Source organism: Protopterus annectens, chromosome 1.part0 (genome assembly GCF_019279795.1).
Source record: "Protopterus annectens isolate FY-2018-M chromosome 1.part0, PAN1.0, whole genome shotgun sequence".
Classification (NCBI taxonomy): Eukaryota; Metazoa; Chordata; order Ceratodontiformes; family Protopteridae; genus Protopterus; species Protopterus annectens.
In genome coordinates this window covers 390,676,918-390,694,598 of record NC_056725.1, presented here as the reverse complement: position 1 = coordinate 390,694,598, position 17,681 = coordinate 390,676,918, and the positions used below count along the sequence as shown (strand labels likewise).

At 40.9% G+C, this 17,681-nt stretch overlaps 1 protein-coding gene across 4 annotated transcripts in view; it reads right to left on the bottom strand.

Moving 5' to 3' along the window:
* EML4 (EMAP like 4) overlaps positions 1–17,681 on the bottom strand; it is a 1,975,061-nt gene that overhangs the window by 569,099 nt on the left and 1,388,281 nt on the right. For all 4 annotated transcript variants that reach the window (XM_044060268.1, XM_044060269.1, XM_044060261.1 and 1 more), the window contains one exon: positions 15,850–15,973. In XM_044060268.1, coding sequence (XP_043916203.1) covers positions 15,850–15,973 — 124 coding nt within the window. The remainder of the gene's footprint in view (positions 1–15,849; positions 15,974–17,681) is intronic.

The window sequence follows — 17,681 nt, the reverse complement described above, 5'->3', positions numbered from 1 at the left end:
TTTCACTCCCAAAAGGGCCCATAACTATACTAGAAGAATGTAGTGCCCCTGAAATTACAGACACTCAGGTTAAAACAGCCCTCTCCAAAGCCAAAAACACAGCATCAATGGAACCGACGGTGTCCCAGGCTGCATCCTACACAAGCTCAAAGATGAACTAACCCCTCACCTAAACACACTGTTTAAACTCAGCCTCTCCACAGGCTATGTGCCCACAGAGTGGCGCACAGCAACGGATATTCCACTCCACAAAGGTGGAGCCACAAGGGACCCCAGGAACTATCACCCTATAAGCCTGACTAGCTTGGTCTGCAAAGCTATGGAGCGCATCATCATGGAGCTCATTAACAGAGACATTAGAAACCTCCAAACACTGGACCCTACCCAGTTTGGCTTTGTTAAGGGCAGATCATGTCCCCTAAACCTGGTGGACTTCTTTGAAACAGTTACCAAGGCTATAGACAAGGGAAAGGTGGTCCACACAGCTTACCTAGACCTCGCAAATGCCTTTGACACCATTCCCCACTCAGGTATTATAGACAAGCTTACCAGCCTGAACATAAACCCCTACGTCACAAGATGGGTTGCCAACTGGCTCATGGACAGAACCCACATGGTAAGAGTTGTGTGAGCTAGGTCTGACTCTAAACTAGTTACAAGTGGCGTTCCCCAGAGCTCAGTCAAAGGACCCCTCTTGCTCGGCATATACTTCCCAGAGGTACAGGCAAGCACAGGAGGACTATGGCTGACCAAATTTGCAGACGACAGCAAACTAGGGGCTATAACTGACTCTCCGGCTGACACAGACATCTTCCAAAAGTGTCTCACTGAGACAGATACCTGGTGTCAAAACCATGGCCTTAAGCTAAATGCCAAAAAGTGCACAGTCATCCCCTTTGGAAACAACAAAGTACCCACAAACTACCACATAGGTGGTAGCCCCCTAAATATGGAAGACATAATAAGGGATCTGGGGACCCAAGCAGATAACCTCTCCTTTGATAATCACATTGCCAAAGTGGTTAGAAAATCCTTCTATGTGGCCCACCTAATCACAAAAGGGTTTGCATCCAGATCGAAAGAGGTCATTGGGACCCTCTATGCATCACTCATCAGACCCATCATAGAGTACAATGCCCCATTTGGGATGTACCTTACAAGACACCTGCAACAACTGGAAAGACCACAGAAGTACTTCACCAAGAGGATCACTAGCCTCAAGCAGATGCCCTATGCAGCTCGACTGAAGAAACTCCAGCTATACTCGGTTGCATACCGCCTACTCAGTGGTGATCTCTGCCTGACAAACAAGGCCACGTCCAACCCAGAATTGATGGACATGCTCCACCTAAAGAAAACCATATCCCCTCGAGCCACATGCTCCAGGGATCTAAACCTCACCACAACAATAAATAGGACATGCTGGAGGGATAGATTCCTGTCCCAGAGACTTCCCATGCTCTGGAACAAGATTCCAATCTACATTAGGCAGAGCTCCTCGCTAGCACTCTTCAAGAGAAACCTTGACGAGTGGATGGGAAACAGGAAGTTTACTCCAGGGATCACTTCAATGGCTCTGCTGGACAGAGGCACAGGGAACTAATCTAAGGGGGTGGCAAAAGCCAACATATTCTGGCTAGGCTTATAAATATCTTTGGGTAGATAGCCTAGTACCTACCTATGAACCTATGATGATGACAGACTTGAAGCATCTTGGCACACTAGCCTGTCTGAGAGATGTGTTGAAGATGTCAGTGAAGACAGGTGCCACTTGATCTGCACAGTTCTTGAGTAGATGACCCGGAATTATGTCAGGACCTGCAACGTTACCTGGGTGGACTTTTCTTAGGTTCTTTCGGACTGCCTCGAGACTGAGACATATCAGTGTGGCATCCCCATTCATTACCTATCCATCGTCCATTCATAAATCAATCATAATTCATAAATCCATTCATTACCTAACACAAAATCCATCTGTGAGAAATGCATTAATGTACATTGACCAGTGGCATATCTCTTTGATCCACTACCTCTCAAATGTCCAAAATTTTACAAAATATCCAGATTTTTGTCTCATTTTTTTGGTCTGATCATCACAAAATATGTGACTTTTCAGGCAAATCGCTGCAGACTTCAGTCATGAAATAATGACAGCCAGCTGAATTTCAGATTTCATATCCTTCAGAAAATGCACATTAATGCAAAATCTGTTACTCTAACAACTTTCTAATTTATGAGAGCAATATTTAAACTCTGTCCCTGATTTTGGTCCTTTAACTCCAATTATTTTTGACTTTATGCATAATTCTTGCAGTAAGAAAGTACAGTTGTGTGCACTTACCATAAATGTAGATGTTCGTGAGTATTCACTATTGCAGTCATTACATTTGGGTAATCTGCTGGCAGGTTGCCCACAATTGGCCTGATTAACAAAGTCTTGGGTCCTGTGTCAGTTGCTGTCCCTTCTTCATAGGTTCATAGGTCCATAGGTTCATAGGTTTATACTAGGCTATCTGCCCTAAGGCAGTTATAAGCCTAGCCCAAATTTTTGTGGCTTACGCCACCCCTTATATGAAAAAATACTGTGCCCATTAGTTTGTTGTGCCTCTGTCCAGCAGTGACACAGAGATGATTCCCGGGGTAAACCTACGATCTCCCATCCACAGGTCTAGATTTCTCTTGAACAGAGTCAGCGAGGTGCTCTGCCTCACATGGACCGGGATTTTATTCCACAGCATAGGGAGTCTCTGAGTGATAAATCTATCCCTCCAGCACGTCCTATTTATATCCGTGCTAAGGTTTAAGTCGCTTGCTCTAGTGGTTTTGGTGGATTTGGATTTTTTGAGGTGGAGCATGTCCATTAATTCGGGTTGGACATGGCCTTGTATGTCAGGCACATGTCACCTCTGAGCAGACGGTATGCGACTGAATAGAGCTGGAGTTTCTTCAATCTGGCAGCATATGACAGATTTTGGAGTCCCTTTATCCTTTTGGTGAGGAACTTTTGGGGTCTCTCCAATTGCTGCAGATGTCGGGTGAGATACATCCCGAATGGGGCATTGTACTCGATCATTGGTCTGATAAGTGAAGAGTACAGGGAACAATGACCTCACTAGATCTGGATGTGAATCCCTTCATGATCAGGTGGGCAATGTAGAAGGTCTTTCTAACCATTTTAGCAACGTGAGTGTCAAAAGAAAGGCCACTGTCAACCTGGGTCCCCAGGTCCCTGATAACCTCTTCTGTGCTTAGTGGATTGCCACCTATATGGTAGCTTGGGGTTGCCTTGTATTTCCCGAAGGGTATGACTATACATTTTTTGGCGTTTAACTTCAGGCCATGGCTCTGGCACCAGCTATCTGTTTCCGTGAGTCCCTTCTGAAGGATATCCGTGTCCGATGCACTTTCCACTGTTCCACTTCGATGACGTCAGGGGTATAAAACATGCAGCCAATGACATTTTCAGCAGTTTTTCTTGCCCCAGATATCAGGTGCCCCCCAAATGGGGAGCAAAAAAAAAAAAAAAAATGTATATATATATATATATATATATATATATATATATATATATATATATATGTATGCATGAAATTTAGAACACAACAAATATATCTCCAAATAAAAGAGATATAAAGAGAAAGAGGTATAATGAGAGAAAAAACGGGGCTGGCGGGTGGATAACCAGGACTGCAACAGTGAATACACTCGAACATCTACATTTATGGTAAGTATACACAACTGTATTATGTTCTTCGTGTTTCACTGTTGCAGTCATTACATTTGGGTAGAATCCCAAAGCTATGGTTGGGAGGATGGAATTATACAGCACTGGGAGCAGCTATCAGGCCCTGCAGGACAGCAGTGGCAAAGCCTGCTCTGGATTTAGAGAAGAGAGGTAAATGATAATGTTTGGTGAACATATGAACTGAGCTCCAGGTAGCAGCTTCTAGAATGTCTCTGGTAGGAACCCCTCTGAGAAAGGCTGCAGAAGTAGATGCAGCCCTGGTGGAATGTGATCTGATCCCCTTGGTAACAGGTTTACCATGGCACACGTAGCAGAAACAAATACAATGTCTTATCCATTTTGAAATAGTCTGCTTTGAAATAGCCTTTCCCTCTGCCCCTGCAGCAAATGCCATCAGTAATTGCTCAGATTTTCTTAGAGATTTTGTTCTGTTTAAATAGAATCTTAGTTGTTTGTGTACATCCAATGAATGCAGTATCTGCTCACCCTTGTTCTGTGGATTTGGGAAAAACGTTAGCAGGTGAATGGTCTGATTAAGAGCCACACTAGATACCAGTTTAGGCATAAAGGATGGATTGGTCCTCAGCGCCACCCTATCTGGGTAAAAGATAATATAAGGCTCCACTGCCATGAGGACCTGTAGTTCTGAAATCCTTCTAGCTGAAGTGACTGCTAAAAGAAAAGCTGTCTTCCAAGAGAGAAATTTTATGTCTGCAGTAGCAACTGGCTCAAAAGGAGGTAGGGTGAGCTTTTCTAACACAAAATTGAGGTCCCATGCAGAAGTTGGTGCTCTCCTGGGAGGTCTTCAATTTTTGGCCCCTCTGAGGTACTGCTTTAGCAGGGGATGAGAAAATATCAGAGGCTCTGTGTTGTAATGAGCTGAAATGACAGAGGCATGGATTTTTATGGAAGAGAAAGATAGGCCCTTGTGAAGCATCTCAGTTAAATATTGCAGAATCTGAGGAATATTGGGCATTGCTGTGCTTATTCCTTGTGCTTGGTTCCAGGCACAGAATCTTTTCCATTTATCAGCATAAGATTTTCTAGTACTAGGCCTTCTAGCCTCAAAAATGACATTCACCACAGGTTCGCTGAGAGATGTAACTGGTGAAATTAGTTGATTAGCCATGCTGCTTGATTCAGAGTTTGGGGCTTTGTGTGCAGAATTTGATAGTTCTGCTGAGACAGTAGATAAGGTGTCTGAGGCAGGTACCACGGAGGAAGGTGTGACATATTGCGTAGGAGCGGGTACCAGTGCTGGCGAGGCCAGTCTGGAGCAATCAGAATCATTTTTGGTTTATCCTGTCTGACATTTAGTAAGACCTTGGTGAGTAGAGGCAGAGGGGGAAAGGCTAGGTTTTTCCAGCTGAAGGAGTAAGCATCCACTTTCCATGCTTTTCTGTGATGAATTCTTGTGCAGAATTCGTCCAACTGGTAGTTTTGGGGTGAGGCAAAAAGATATGTCTGGGCTCCCCCATTTGTGTGTCAAAATGCTGAAGATTTGTGGAGCCAGTTTCCAATCGTGTGGGTCCATAAGATTTCTGCTTAGTTCGTCTGCCAGAGTATTTTGCTTTCCTGGCAGGAATTGAGCTTATAGATATATTTGATAAGTCAAGGCTGTGTTCCATAAAGCCATGGCTAGTCTGCAGAGGGGGAAGGAATGGGTACCCCCCTGCTTGTTTATGTACCACATGACTGTGGTGTTGTCTGTCTTTATCAGTAGTTGTCCTGGATGAAGATAGTCCTTGAAGGCTGTCAGAACATTCTGTACAGCTAGCATCTCTTTCTGGTTGACATGTATGTGCATTTAATTTGAGCTCCATTGGCCCTGAATGCATCTCCCTGCCAGATGCGCCCCCAAGCATAATCTGATGCGTCTGTAGTCAGGGTTTGGGTGGCAGGGGGTGGAATGAATGACAGTCCCTTGTTTTGGTGACAGGCCTCTTCCCACCACAGTAACTCTTGCTGCAGGCAAGGAATGATAGGAATCATTGTTTCCAGGCTGTGACAATATTGACTCCATAAGCTTTTTAGGTACCATTGAAGTTTCCTCATATGCAGTCTTGCATATGGAATTATTAGAATGCAGGAAGCCATGAACCCCAGGGCCTGCAGAATTTGTCTTGCAGATAGCTGTTTTTTTTGTGACCACTTGTTTGAAGTAAGTCATCAATTGAATTAGTTTTTTTGGCATGAGGTAAGTCATCTGGGCAGATGTATTCAAGCTTGCACCCAGGAATGTAATTATTTGAGAGGGGACCAGTTGTGATTTCTTTTCATTTATGGAGTACCCTAGACAAGTTATAAGCCTTTTTACAAACGCCAGATGCTGTAAAAGAGTGTCCTTGCTTTCTGCCTGAATTAGGCATTCGTCCAGATAAGGATAAATTTGAATGTTTCTTTGTCTGCAAAATACAATTACTGGTGCCAGGCACTTTGTGATGACCCTGGGCACAGTAGATAAGCCAAAGGGCAGTGCAGATAACTGGTAATGCAAACAGCCTGCTTTGAAGCAGAGGTATCTTCTGCAAGATTCCCTGATTGGGATATGCAGGTAATCCTCTTTTAAGTCTATAGTTACCAACTAGGCATCCTTGCCTAGCATAGGCAGTAACTTTTATAGAGTCAGCATCTTGAATTTTGGAATGCCCAGGAATGTATTTAGAAAGGATAAGTCCAGAACTGGACATCATGATTTGTCTTTTCTGGGTACCAGGAAAAGTCTTGAATAAAAACCTTGTCCCTTTTACTTTTTGGGTACTGGTTGAATAGCCCCCATCTTCATGAGGGACATAACTTGTTTGTGGGCCTCTGCCCACTAATTTGGAGGCAGATCTTGCCATCCGTTTGGGAATGGCAACATGTGGAAATGAAATCTGTATTTCTGGGATACTATATTTAAAACCCACTTGTCCTGAGTAATTAGATGCCAATTTCGTGCATGAAGTGCCAGTTTTCCCCTTAAAGGGGCTGCCAAAAGATAAGTGCTTGATGATGGCAGAGGAAAGTCATTGAGACTGTTTACCGTAGGGAGGTGCCTTATTACTTCCAGATTTGGAGGTGGAGGCACCCCATTGTTTTGTTCTGTAAGTTCCTTGTGATTGAAACCTGGAGCCTTTGGGGTGTCTGGGTTTGACCTTAGTGGCTCTGGTGGGTACTGGAAAGGACCAGTTCTTAACAGGCCAGTGCCTACTGAACCTGGCGGCTGCACTTGTAGGGAATCTTTTACAGTTTGCATAGATTTAGCTGTATCTTCCATTTTTTTCAAAACTTCTTCTGCCTTATTACCAAATAGACTGTCCTGTTTTAAAGGAGCATCCAACAACTTTGCTTTAACATGACCAGGCAGATTTTGCTCCTTGAGCCAAGCATGCCTTCTTATCACAGACCCATTTACAGCGGCCCTGCAAGACACCTCCAAGGAATCAAAACCACATTGCAAAGTATGCTTTCCAACTTGTTCAGCTGAATGCAATAAATCCTGAAACTGTTTATTTTCGACATAGTCAGAAATCAACATCATTTTCTGTTTAAGTAAGCCCATGACATGCTGCTGATATTTAAGCATATGAAATTGACAGTTTAAAGCCCTGATTGCCAAGGTTGCAGACGTGTAAACCTTCTTACCCCATCTATCCAGCGCCCTGGAGTCTCTATCAGTAGGAGTACGATTTTTAGCAGTAGAAACCTTAACACCCTTGGGACCCTGGGAAATGATTTCAAGGTCAGCAGTAGGTGTTTTAAAAAGGAATTTGTGGGAGTCAGGAACCCTGTAATATCTGTCTGGCTTACTAGAAGCCGGAGGCAGGGAATCAGGAGCCATGCTGGATTCTGAGAAAACATCAACAACAATGTCTAGAACAGGAGGTATAGCCAAAGGCCTATGCTGAGGAAGAAGGAAATCCCTAAGCCTCTTTTTAGATTCTGAGAAATCCTGACTATCCCAGTGAAAGTGTTCCCTTAAGGTATGCAAAATTTCTCCAAAAGAAAAATCCTCAGGAGGAGAAGCAGAAGGGATGGATTCTTCTGCATCACAGTCCTCATAAGGAGGAATAGATAATTCCTGATCAGAAGAGGAATCATAAGAAATAGAAACCTGATCTGAAGATTCATAGTCAGTGCCTTGCCTAGGCCTCTTAGCAGGAGGGGGATGGGAACCCCTGATCAAGGTAATTAAATCCTCAGCCATTTTGATCATTTGTTTTTTAAGCATAGGGGCCTGTGCACATAGTCCAAACGTCGATTTTTTAGACATAGAAGTTGATTTTGGCCTAGGTTTTGAAGATGGCGTTAGTTTAATATACAAATCTTTAGGCCTTAAAACACCCTCAGAAGCCGGTACCTGCTCAGCGGCTCCGAACCCATCTAAAGTAGAGACATCCACGGGTTCAATACTTAAAGTGTCTCGCGGCATACAGGTCTCCAAATGGGTCTCAGTAGAGGCCTGCGAATAAAAAGTAGTGGGCATCAGGGGCTGCAAAAGCACCTCACTGAGTACCGGCTAACATGCGACTGGCTTAGGAGAAGCTTCGTCGTCAGTTTTGGACCTCAACAGTCTGTCTCTGTCTTTCTTTGTGTTTTTTGTGTATTCCGGTAGTCGGATTGCTAACTGACGACATTTCTGGATAGTTAAATCTTGAGCCAAAATATTTAGATGCAAAAATATACCGACGCTTAATAGTGCTTGATTATATTCAGCACAAAACTGACAGCAAGGCACGTTGTGGTCAGGGCCTAAGCAAGGAATACAGTACAAATAAAAATCCTTATGAGGTATTTGCTTCCCACAAGTAATACAATTATTAAATTTTACAGGCATCGGTAAGGAGCAAGAAAAAGTTTACCCAACGGGGTACTTAGCTTTAGGTTGAAGACTTTGGTTCTAAAACTCGAAAATCAAAATTTCAGGAGTTGGTCGACCGGCACTTGCGAACTGCTTCTGCTTCGGGCACCGCGTGGCAAAAAAGACTGATGAAAATGGCGTTGGCTGCATGTTTTATACCCCTGACGACCTGACGTCATGGAAGAAGGGACAGCAACCGACGCAGGACCCAAGACTATGTTAATCAGGCCGACTGAGGGCAACCTGTCAGCAAATTACCCAAATGTAATGACTGCAACAATGAAACACGAAGAAGATGTTGAGAGTTATGCTTGGGTATTGTCAGTAAAGTTAAGCCCACATATGCTGAGGCAGTACGTCCTATGAGAGGGCAACTCACCCACACATAACCCCATGCTCATAAATCCACAATTCACATATGCATACAAACATCCATTCCTACTACCACAATAATTTTAAATACTGCTATAAGTAATTGCCAAGTTAAAATGACAGTACCCTTCAAATCATGCATCTCACCCCAAATCATTCTCAATAAAACAAATGTTTACTTTATCAAAAATTATAGGTTCCCTCCTATGTCACGAAGGAACATGCTGAACACACGTAGTCTCCCTGCTGGAAATCACATTTTCATTATTATCACTTTTCTGTGCATCCACATACCAAGAACATTATCAAAAAAGGATCTAACATTGCTTTGAACAGGGTTGTAATGCAGTCGATGAAAACCCACACAAAAAACATTATTAATATATCCAGTATGTTTTAATTCATGGTTTCACAGAGCATGTCAATTTTTAAAACAAAATATTAAGCACTACCTAGCTGAAAATATAAATTTGGACAGGGTTTTTTCTTCTGCTGCCACTGAAGAACAGAAATCTAATAGCTTGCACAGATACTAACAGCTTGAGGCATCTTAGGACCACGAAATGAACGACTTATTCAATTTCCATGACAAATTTGATGTGATGCCAGGGATTTGTCATCCTATAAAAGCATAACGATTTCTGCACAAAATTACAATTATGTTTACTGCATAGTTTTGATAAACAGTTTATTTACTTATTATTTTGTTGGAAAAAGACTGAAGCGTAAATGTGATACTTTTATTCTATAACTGTTCCCAGTAAATAAGTAAACTATTTTTGTAAACTCCACCTGCCCAGTACAAATGTGAAAACGCACAGAATATACATGCCTAACAGATCTTGTGTCCACCAGACTATAACAATAAATGGTGGATCCAGCAAAGAGTAATGGAGAGAGAAGCTTGAAGTTTAAAGGAAGAAAGAAAATGATCAGTCTGACAGATCATGTGACACAGTAGAAAACACAAGGCAAACAATAATGAGAAGCTGAACAGAAACAATTAATTGTCGAAGGGTAGATACTAGAGTAGATAAAAAGTGAATTTTGAAGGTTTTTGAAATATAAAAACGCTGTCTATTGACCAACAGCAGTAAGTAATGCTGGTTGTTACAGATAGAAGAGAACAGAAAGGTCTGAACGACAGCTGAAAAACAGCGTGGATCATTTACAATCTAATGCAACACTAAGTGGAGCCAAGCACACTAGGATATTGTGCAGATATGTAATGGACTCATGATGAACTCGTGTCAAAAACAAGAAACCAAATGACAATACATATAAGTACATGCATGAAATTATAATCTTAACAGAATTACAAATAAAAAAAGTCTCATGAATGTTGTTGTGTCTTTCGGCTTATCCCGGTTAGGGGGTCGCCACAGCGGAACTCCGGTCCGCTAATGTTTGGTAGTGGATTTTTACGTGCCGAGTTACCAGCCCTGACGCACAACCTTCAACGAAGGCACACCCATTCACACATGCCTCCACATAGAAGACGCTCTAGCTGAGAATCGAACGCGACCACGTCTTGCTGTGAGATAATAATAATTACATTTATAAAGAATTAATACTGACGCTATCCTTTAACAAAACCATAACGGGAGCCTCCTACTCCCTTCCTCTTGCAAAGAAGGTACTGCAGCACAGAACATGTACTTCAGGAGTCACTGTAAATTGAAAACATACTGTAATGTACATCAGTTTCTAATGAGGAATTACTGGTAAGTGGTTTAGATGCATTTTTTAACAGCACAAACTAGAAACAATAGCTTTGAATAACTTGTCTGGATCACTTGGAACTTTGTAGTGTCTGAATTGCACTGCTGATAGGTTAAACCCAGGTCTAAAACTAGAAGAAACAGTTCTCTTCTGAACGAAGCAAGCAGAGAGAAAAACTAATTTTTAAGACTAGACTTAACAAAATCTTTTGATTAGTACTAAAATAAATCCTGTCTGAAAGAAGAGAAAAACACAGTGACAGTGTTCAAACCATAGACCCTGTAGCTCTAAAATGCTTAAATTTAACATTTAAGACACAGAAAAAAAAACAATTTTGTGAAAGAATCAGTTCAGAAGGAAGCAGATCTAATCTCTCTTTTAAACAAAGTGAAATCAATATAAAGGACAGACTGGGTACCTGAAATGGAAAATGCCTCTTAAAAAGTCTAGCAAAGGCAAGATCAGCCATGCAGCTGTAACAGATGAACTAAACACATGTGGAAATGGATGATAAATACATATTTAATTAGGAGTACTACAGGCTAGCCTCCAAAAGGGGAACTTGAGTGCTCTGTGTCAGGATTACCAAAGCACATAAACAGCTTTGAATTCTTGTCTTAAAGTTTTTTATGTGCTGCAAGGCATACATCTTTCACTTCGGTGGTTAAGCTGTCATGCGTACGTCAGCTGAACTCTTGTAGGGAACAGGGAATCATCTAATCTGTTTTTGTGAAAGAGACAAGCAAGACAGTAAAACTTTTTCAAGGTGAGATTTACTGGCTATAACTATTCTTGACACAAAAAAAAACACTGCAAATGAAATGGAAAGGAAAGGAGACAGGATGGCTTTACAGCCAATAATGTACAGGGAAATAGCTGATATGTAATCATTATATCAGTTCTTTTATGATATGGGTTTCTGTTATTTCTAAATTTAGGAACTTCCTCTACCAACAGCTCCAACTTGGCACAATTTTGAATTTTCTGTCAGTGCCACCCAAAGGGACACGTGTGCCTCCAATCAGCGCATGTCATGATGTCACTTACCAGGCTACTATGATGCCATCAGCCTCTGTGTTACTCAGTCTACTTTGCATGTACTGAGAAACAATCTTTAAGAAGAAAAAAAGCACACACATGCAAGGATATAACACTGTACAGTTGTAGGAGTTACAGGAAATATCATGCAGCATTCGAGAAACACAGGTGCAGCCCACACAATAGAGACAGCAGGAGGGTTGCAAGCAGCCATTGAAGAAGGAATTCACACAGATCCATTAATAGGGTGAGTGTATATCTGAAACCTCTGACTTTGATGGCCTTCTGCTCTGGTTAACTACTGAGAAGAATTAAAAGAAAAAGTTTAATGTAATCTATAAAACAACAAACAGCACCCGAGGCTGCAAATGAAGGAAGGCTTAAAGTCAAGGGCTCAGAAAGTGAAATCTTGCAGCACCGAGGTGCCAAAAATGGCTAAATTTCTATAACCCTGATCAAAGCAACAATGTACTGCAAAGGTGTGAGCTAACGACCAAGCTGCCACTGCTGGACATGTTCACAATGAAGACACTTCTGAAGCAGGCAATGGAAGCAGATGCATTCATAAAATGGCCTTTTTAAGCAGCATTTTCCTGTGGGTGGTTGGTTGGATACATGATACTAAAAATAAATTTCATTCAACAATCCACTTGGGAAGGTTTACTTAGCTACTGCAACCCCCTCCCTAGTCACAGTAATGGAAACGAACAAGTGGTCTGTCTTCCTCAAATCATGTATTCTTCTTAGGGTAGAACTGGAGGTGGTGGTGACCACTAAATTAGGAGGTACCTCTCTGTTCATGGAATCTGCTCCACAAGAGACAATGAGATAAGTGGAATACTTTAACAACAACTTAAAGATGACTTTTTGAGGGAAATGCAAGAACCCCTAAGGGACATGGGATCCTCGAGAAAGACCAAACAGGGACCACTCAAGACAATGACCTGTGGCTCAGGCATCTTACAGGTAAAGGACATTAACAGCAATGTACTACAAAGAAGAACTCCATTTAGTTTGACTGTAAGTTAGAAAGCTTTGTCAACACTTAATATCAAGTTTCCAAGGAAGCGAAGCCTTCTAAGACATCAGGTTAAATGCACAATGTTTTAAAGAAATGCTTAGTGACTAACAGATGATGGGCAGCATTTCGACCATCCACAAGATCATTATACTCAAAAGTGATAAAAAAATGCAGTGATACCGCTGACTAATGACATCCATATTACGCAGATACCAGAAGCAAGTCAGGACTACCTGCAAACTTATTAGACAGCAGCAACATAGAATAATTCTCACTCAGATGGATGTAAAACCTTTTCCACTTAGCAGAATGCATCTGATGACTGGACTCAAAGCTCTCAACCTTCCACCTCCAAAATGAGGAACACTAGCCCTCATAATGTGGAACAAATGGGCAAAATGTGGAACATGTACTAATGGGTTACTAACAACTTCAGCTAGGAAAGTCATAGGATGGTTAAATTATGCTGGTTTACTTATAAAGAAGATCTTTTAAAGAGTGAATATTATTTATTTCTATTTACCATGGATTTCACTTAAAAAAAATTCCCAACACTGAATGTGTTACAGACCCTTTCAATGTGGAACTTCATGGAACTTCGAGGAACATGAACTTTTTGAGACCCCAGATGAGGTACGTTCCATCGTAATGAGGTACACTTGAGAGGCATGACTGGAATGCTTCCCAAAAGCCTCAGTCCCTTCCAATTCTCCTAGGCCTCATTATGAAGTAAGAGATGTAAGAAAAAAGCCACACCCTGAGGTGGGAACCACTGTTACCCCCAACCAAGGGGGACTTCCCCATGTTTTAGTTAAGATAGTTTCTACTGCCAGAGACATGAATGTCTGAAACCAAACCCTTCTCAGCCACACATAGCAAAGAAGATTAATTTAGACTTTCTTTTCTGAATTTTGGTATGAGGAGCAGAATTAGAAAGAACAGTAGACAGATGTACAGTAACATTTCTTGGCAAAGGAGAAAAGTGTGTCCAAAATTAACACCCCATTACCCTGCTGAAGTAATGAGAATGGGGGGGGGTAATTTCTTCCACTAGTGATAAGTCAGTTCTCAAGGGTGCCAACTCTCAGAAGAGCTGATCAGCCAGGAATCTTGAACCTTCAGCTGCAAGACAGGGTTGAAGCTACAGATTAAGGGGTCCACAAGCACATTAACTTCTTCTGAAATTATAATGTTGGTTAAGGTGATATCTGACCTATGAGCCACTTTAAGATCTACAATGCTGCAATGCAGAAGATGCAAGAATGTGTACTGCCCTGCTTATATTGCTCATGTACCACAGCAACAGCAGCAGCATGGAGACAGCATTAAGATTCCAGCCACATTTGCTTCCTTTTATTTTCTCAGTCACAGAATCCCTGGGCATGATGCATAATGGTACCAAATAGATAAGAAGACTGTCTGCTAAATAAAACTAAATGAGCCTGTAGTGGGGAAATGCAGGCAATATTCCCAAATCATCCATCAATAACATCTTAATTCCTTGTTTATTTTGCAAGTATAAAAGAATGTCTGACTCTGAGAACTATCTTTCACTTATGAGCCAAGGCCCAAAACAGTAATAAACTTGACTGATTAAAAGACGTATAAAATGACATAGAAGGTCATCCTGTTGAATGCAACTAAATGCTCTGCACAACTTTATTTTTTACATTTCTTAACCAGCTAAACCCACTGTTCACAAGTGTCTCACTTTTCAGGGGTAAACTGGGAGCACTGTCTGGTTAAGTGATTTCTCAGGGTCACATATTAGAGAATGGTGGTGGATGGAATCAAACCCTGTGCCCTGTTAAAAGCTGCCTTCATTCTAAGCACTAACTACCACACGTTCACATTTATACTACATTATACATAACAGAGTGACATTGCAAGCTACGGGCCACTGCAAAGAAAAAAATTGTTCTTCTAAAGCTGGCATGTGTCCAACGATACCCTGTTACCATTTCAAAAGATAAATATGTAAATTCCATGTTAATCAACAAGCCAAATGAAATGGCAAAATAGTAAATTTGTGACATCCTGAAAATGTACAAGTTTTCCAAGATGCAGCATCCTGCAGCTGATTACAGTTAAGGATGTGGGAGTAGAAGTAAACAGGAGTGAATGGTGTCTCCATGCTTAGGGGAGGGGCCTACAGCCTGTTCTAAATCCTACATGCTGTTTCAGTTTGACTTGATGAAGTGGTATTTAAAGACACACTGACGTCAACAGTTTCTCTTAGTACCATTTAGTGGCTATCTCTGCTGTCTGAAAAGAAAGTGCTACTAAAATACTTGTTCTGAACAACAACTATTTGAAATATTGGGGCCCACTAGAATGAGTCCCGAAACACAGACTGAATGACTTATATATACTAAGTCCAAGATGGTCATGTCCTGGAATATTCCCTTTTCTCAGAGGTATGGAATCTCTGTTTGGTATACATGCATTTGGGGGTTCTGGGACTTGCCACCCAACAATAAAACGTTTAAAGTAGGACAGAGATTCTTGAGATTTGCTATTCCCCTGATTTACAGTCTTATTTTTTCTGTCTGACAGCTCTTGGTATTACGGGTGCCAATATTTCAACAGGGAGCCATTCTGAATTGAAAATGTACAGCCCTGGATAAATGAACTTCAGGAATGACTACTCCAACACATGCTGATTCAAACTTCTCTTCTAGCTAAGCTTATTTAAGATGGTCTGCCCTGAAACTATAATGACAAACATAAATCACAAAAATTCAAAATGTGTTTGGTTCCTTGTAAGAGCATCTGCTTAAATGAACTGTCTGATGGAACTACAAAAAAATGCTGAAAAGTGGTTGCTAGTACACTGTTCATTTTGATAAACACCACAGTGAAACACAGATGTCTAGCTAATTTGACCTGCATAATTAAGTCACTGCAATAAGTTAGTGGTCTTTTCATAAAGGACTGCATTGGTCAGAGGCAACCATGAACTAACAATGAATAAAAGCTTGGACAGGAACTACTTTACAAGAACTATGCACCACAATTCATTACTGTTATGCATAACACAAAAAAGTGATTAGAAAAGGTGGGATTAAAAAAAAATTAAAAATTCCCACAGGCACAGTAAAAGGATACACCCATTCTAACTTTAGTTTCTCAGGAGGTAGTTCGGTCCTGATGTCGTCATAGTTCTCCACATCAGAAGGAATGAACATTGTGATTGGTCTTCCTCGCATGAACATCTTAATGTATTCACCCTCTGTTATAATAAGGAATATGTTGTCATTTTATTTCGCACTATGTTCATTTCAGAAGAAACAGTCACTTCCTGTATCTATGTTACTACTTACATTATACAGACAGAATTAAATCATTTTTGTTATTTTACAAACAAATAAAGAAAGTAAAGACACATGCAAAACAAAAGCTAAACATTTAGTTTGTCATTGTAATCCACTGGTAATATAAAACTGAAAGATTTTTTCCTCTTTTTTTATACAGTAAAGGCACACGCAACAAAAATGCCAATGAAATGATTTGCCATTGAAACCCACTGATAACCTGAACTGAACATAAAGTATATATATATATATATATATATATATACATATATATATATATATACACACACACATGTATTTAATTAAAAGACAGACCATACATAATACGTTCTAAAATAAACAATATTCAACTGTATCCAAAGTGCTTTATTTGGAAGTGTGCATATCTATGCACTTCATTTTGGTATGGGGGTAATGCAGGGTTATCAAAACAATCAGGATGCCAGGGGACAGCAGGTTCTGTGACAGGTTAGCAGTTTTTAAAATGCTCCCTTAAGAAAGAGCTAAATTTCTTACTTTAGCCTACAGGCAAGCTTAAAACACAGGGTAATAATTTTCTTAGTTACAACAAATGAAGAGGGCAGAGGGCACTATACCTATAGGCAACATCTGGAGGTAGTTAGTAGTTAAATAGCCTTCTACAAAAATCACAGAAAATATTCGAAGGAAATTTAGGTGTAACTGTAAATTCCAAGAAAACAAAGTCATTCCGAGTAGGATACAAGCTAGAAATACCTGTGGTTGTAAAGTAGCAAGCGCACGCTGTTAATCAATTCTAATGAAGTACTGGAGTATATTAGAAGTAATCTGTTTTATCTACACTCCCTTCCAGTGTTAACTCTTTCACCTCAGACGTCACCTTCCAGACCAGGTAAGTACTCAAAACACTGACACCTATCAGGATCACCATAACAAAATAACGATGAAAACAAGATTTTAATTAAAATAATTAGAATGGTCCCTACAGCAGAAGCACTATTCCTCAGAAAAAAACAGAAACTATCAAGTACATCGTTTAAACTGACAGTGGGCTGCATCCAGGAAAACAAAACTGCACGTGGCCACAAACATGACTAACTGCAAGCAGATACATCTGGAAGTGATTCACAAACCTACAGATACTAAGGACTAACGTTTTACTACTAAGCATTAGCTGTCTGTGCTTAGCATTACCTACAGGTCTAATGTGACATCAAAATCTGCTGCCAGTTTTCAATGTTGAGATGCATGTCCAGATTAGCACCGTACACTGAAACCTCTGGCAGACCGCACTTTTTGTGTAAAAGGTACATGGAAATCACTTTTATGTCATCACTGCTGATCTATGTAATGAAAGCAATATGGAACAGTGAAGTCTTGGGCACTACTTTCCACAACATAACCATAAAGTGAGCTTCAGTGTCAACTGCATCTCCAGTCTGACATTACTGGAAGGGAAGGGGACCTGGGGGAATGTCTCATTCAGCAAGGGACAGCAATGCCTAGCTGCTTTGTATAAAGTCATGTATTAATTATTTGTGATGGCTTCTGGAGATTTCTTTCTGAAATACAATATGCATTTCATCCTCAGTATTACGGTACATCGTTAGCCATCATGGAACTATAAAGGTGAGCTACCAGGTATCA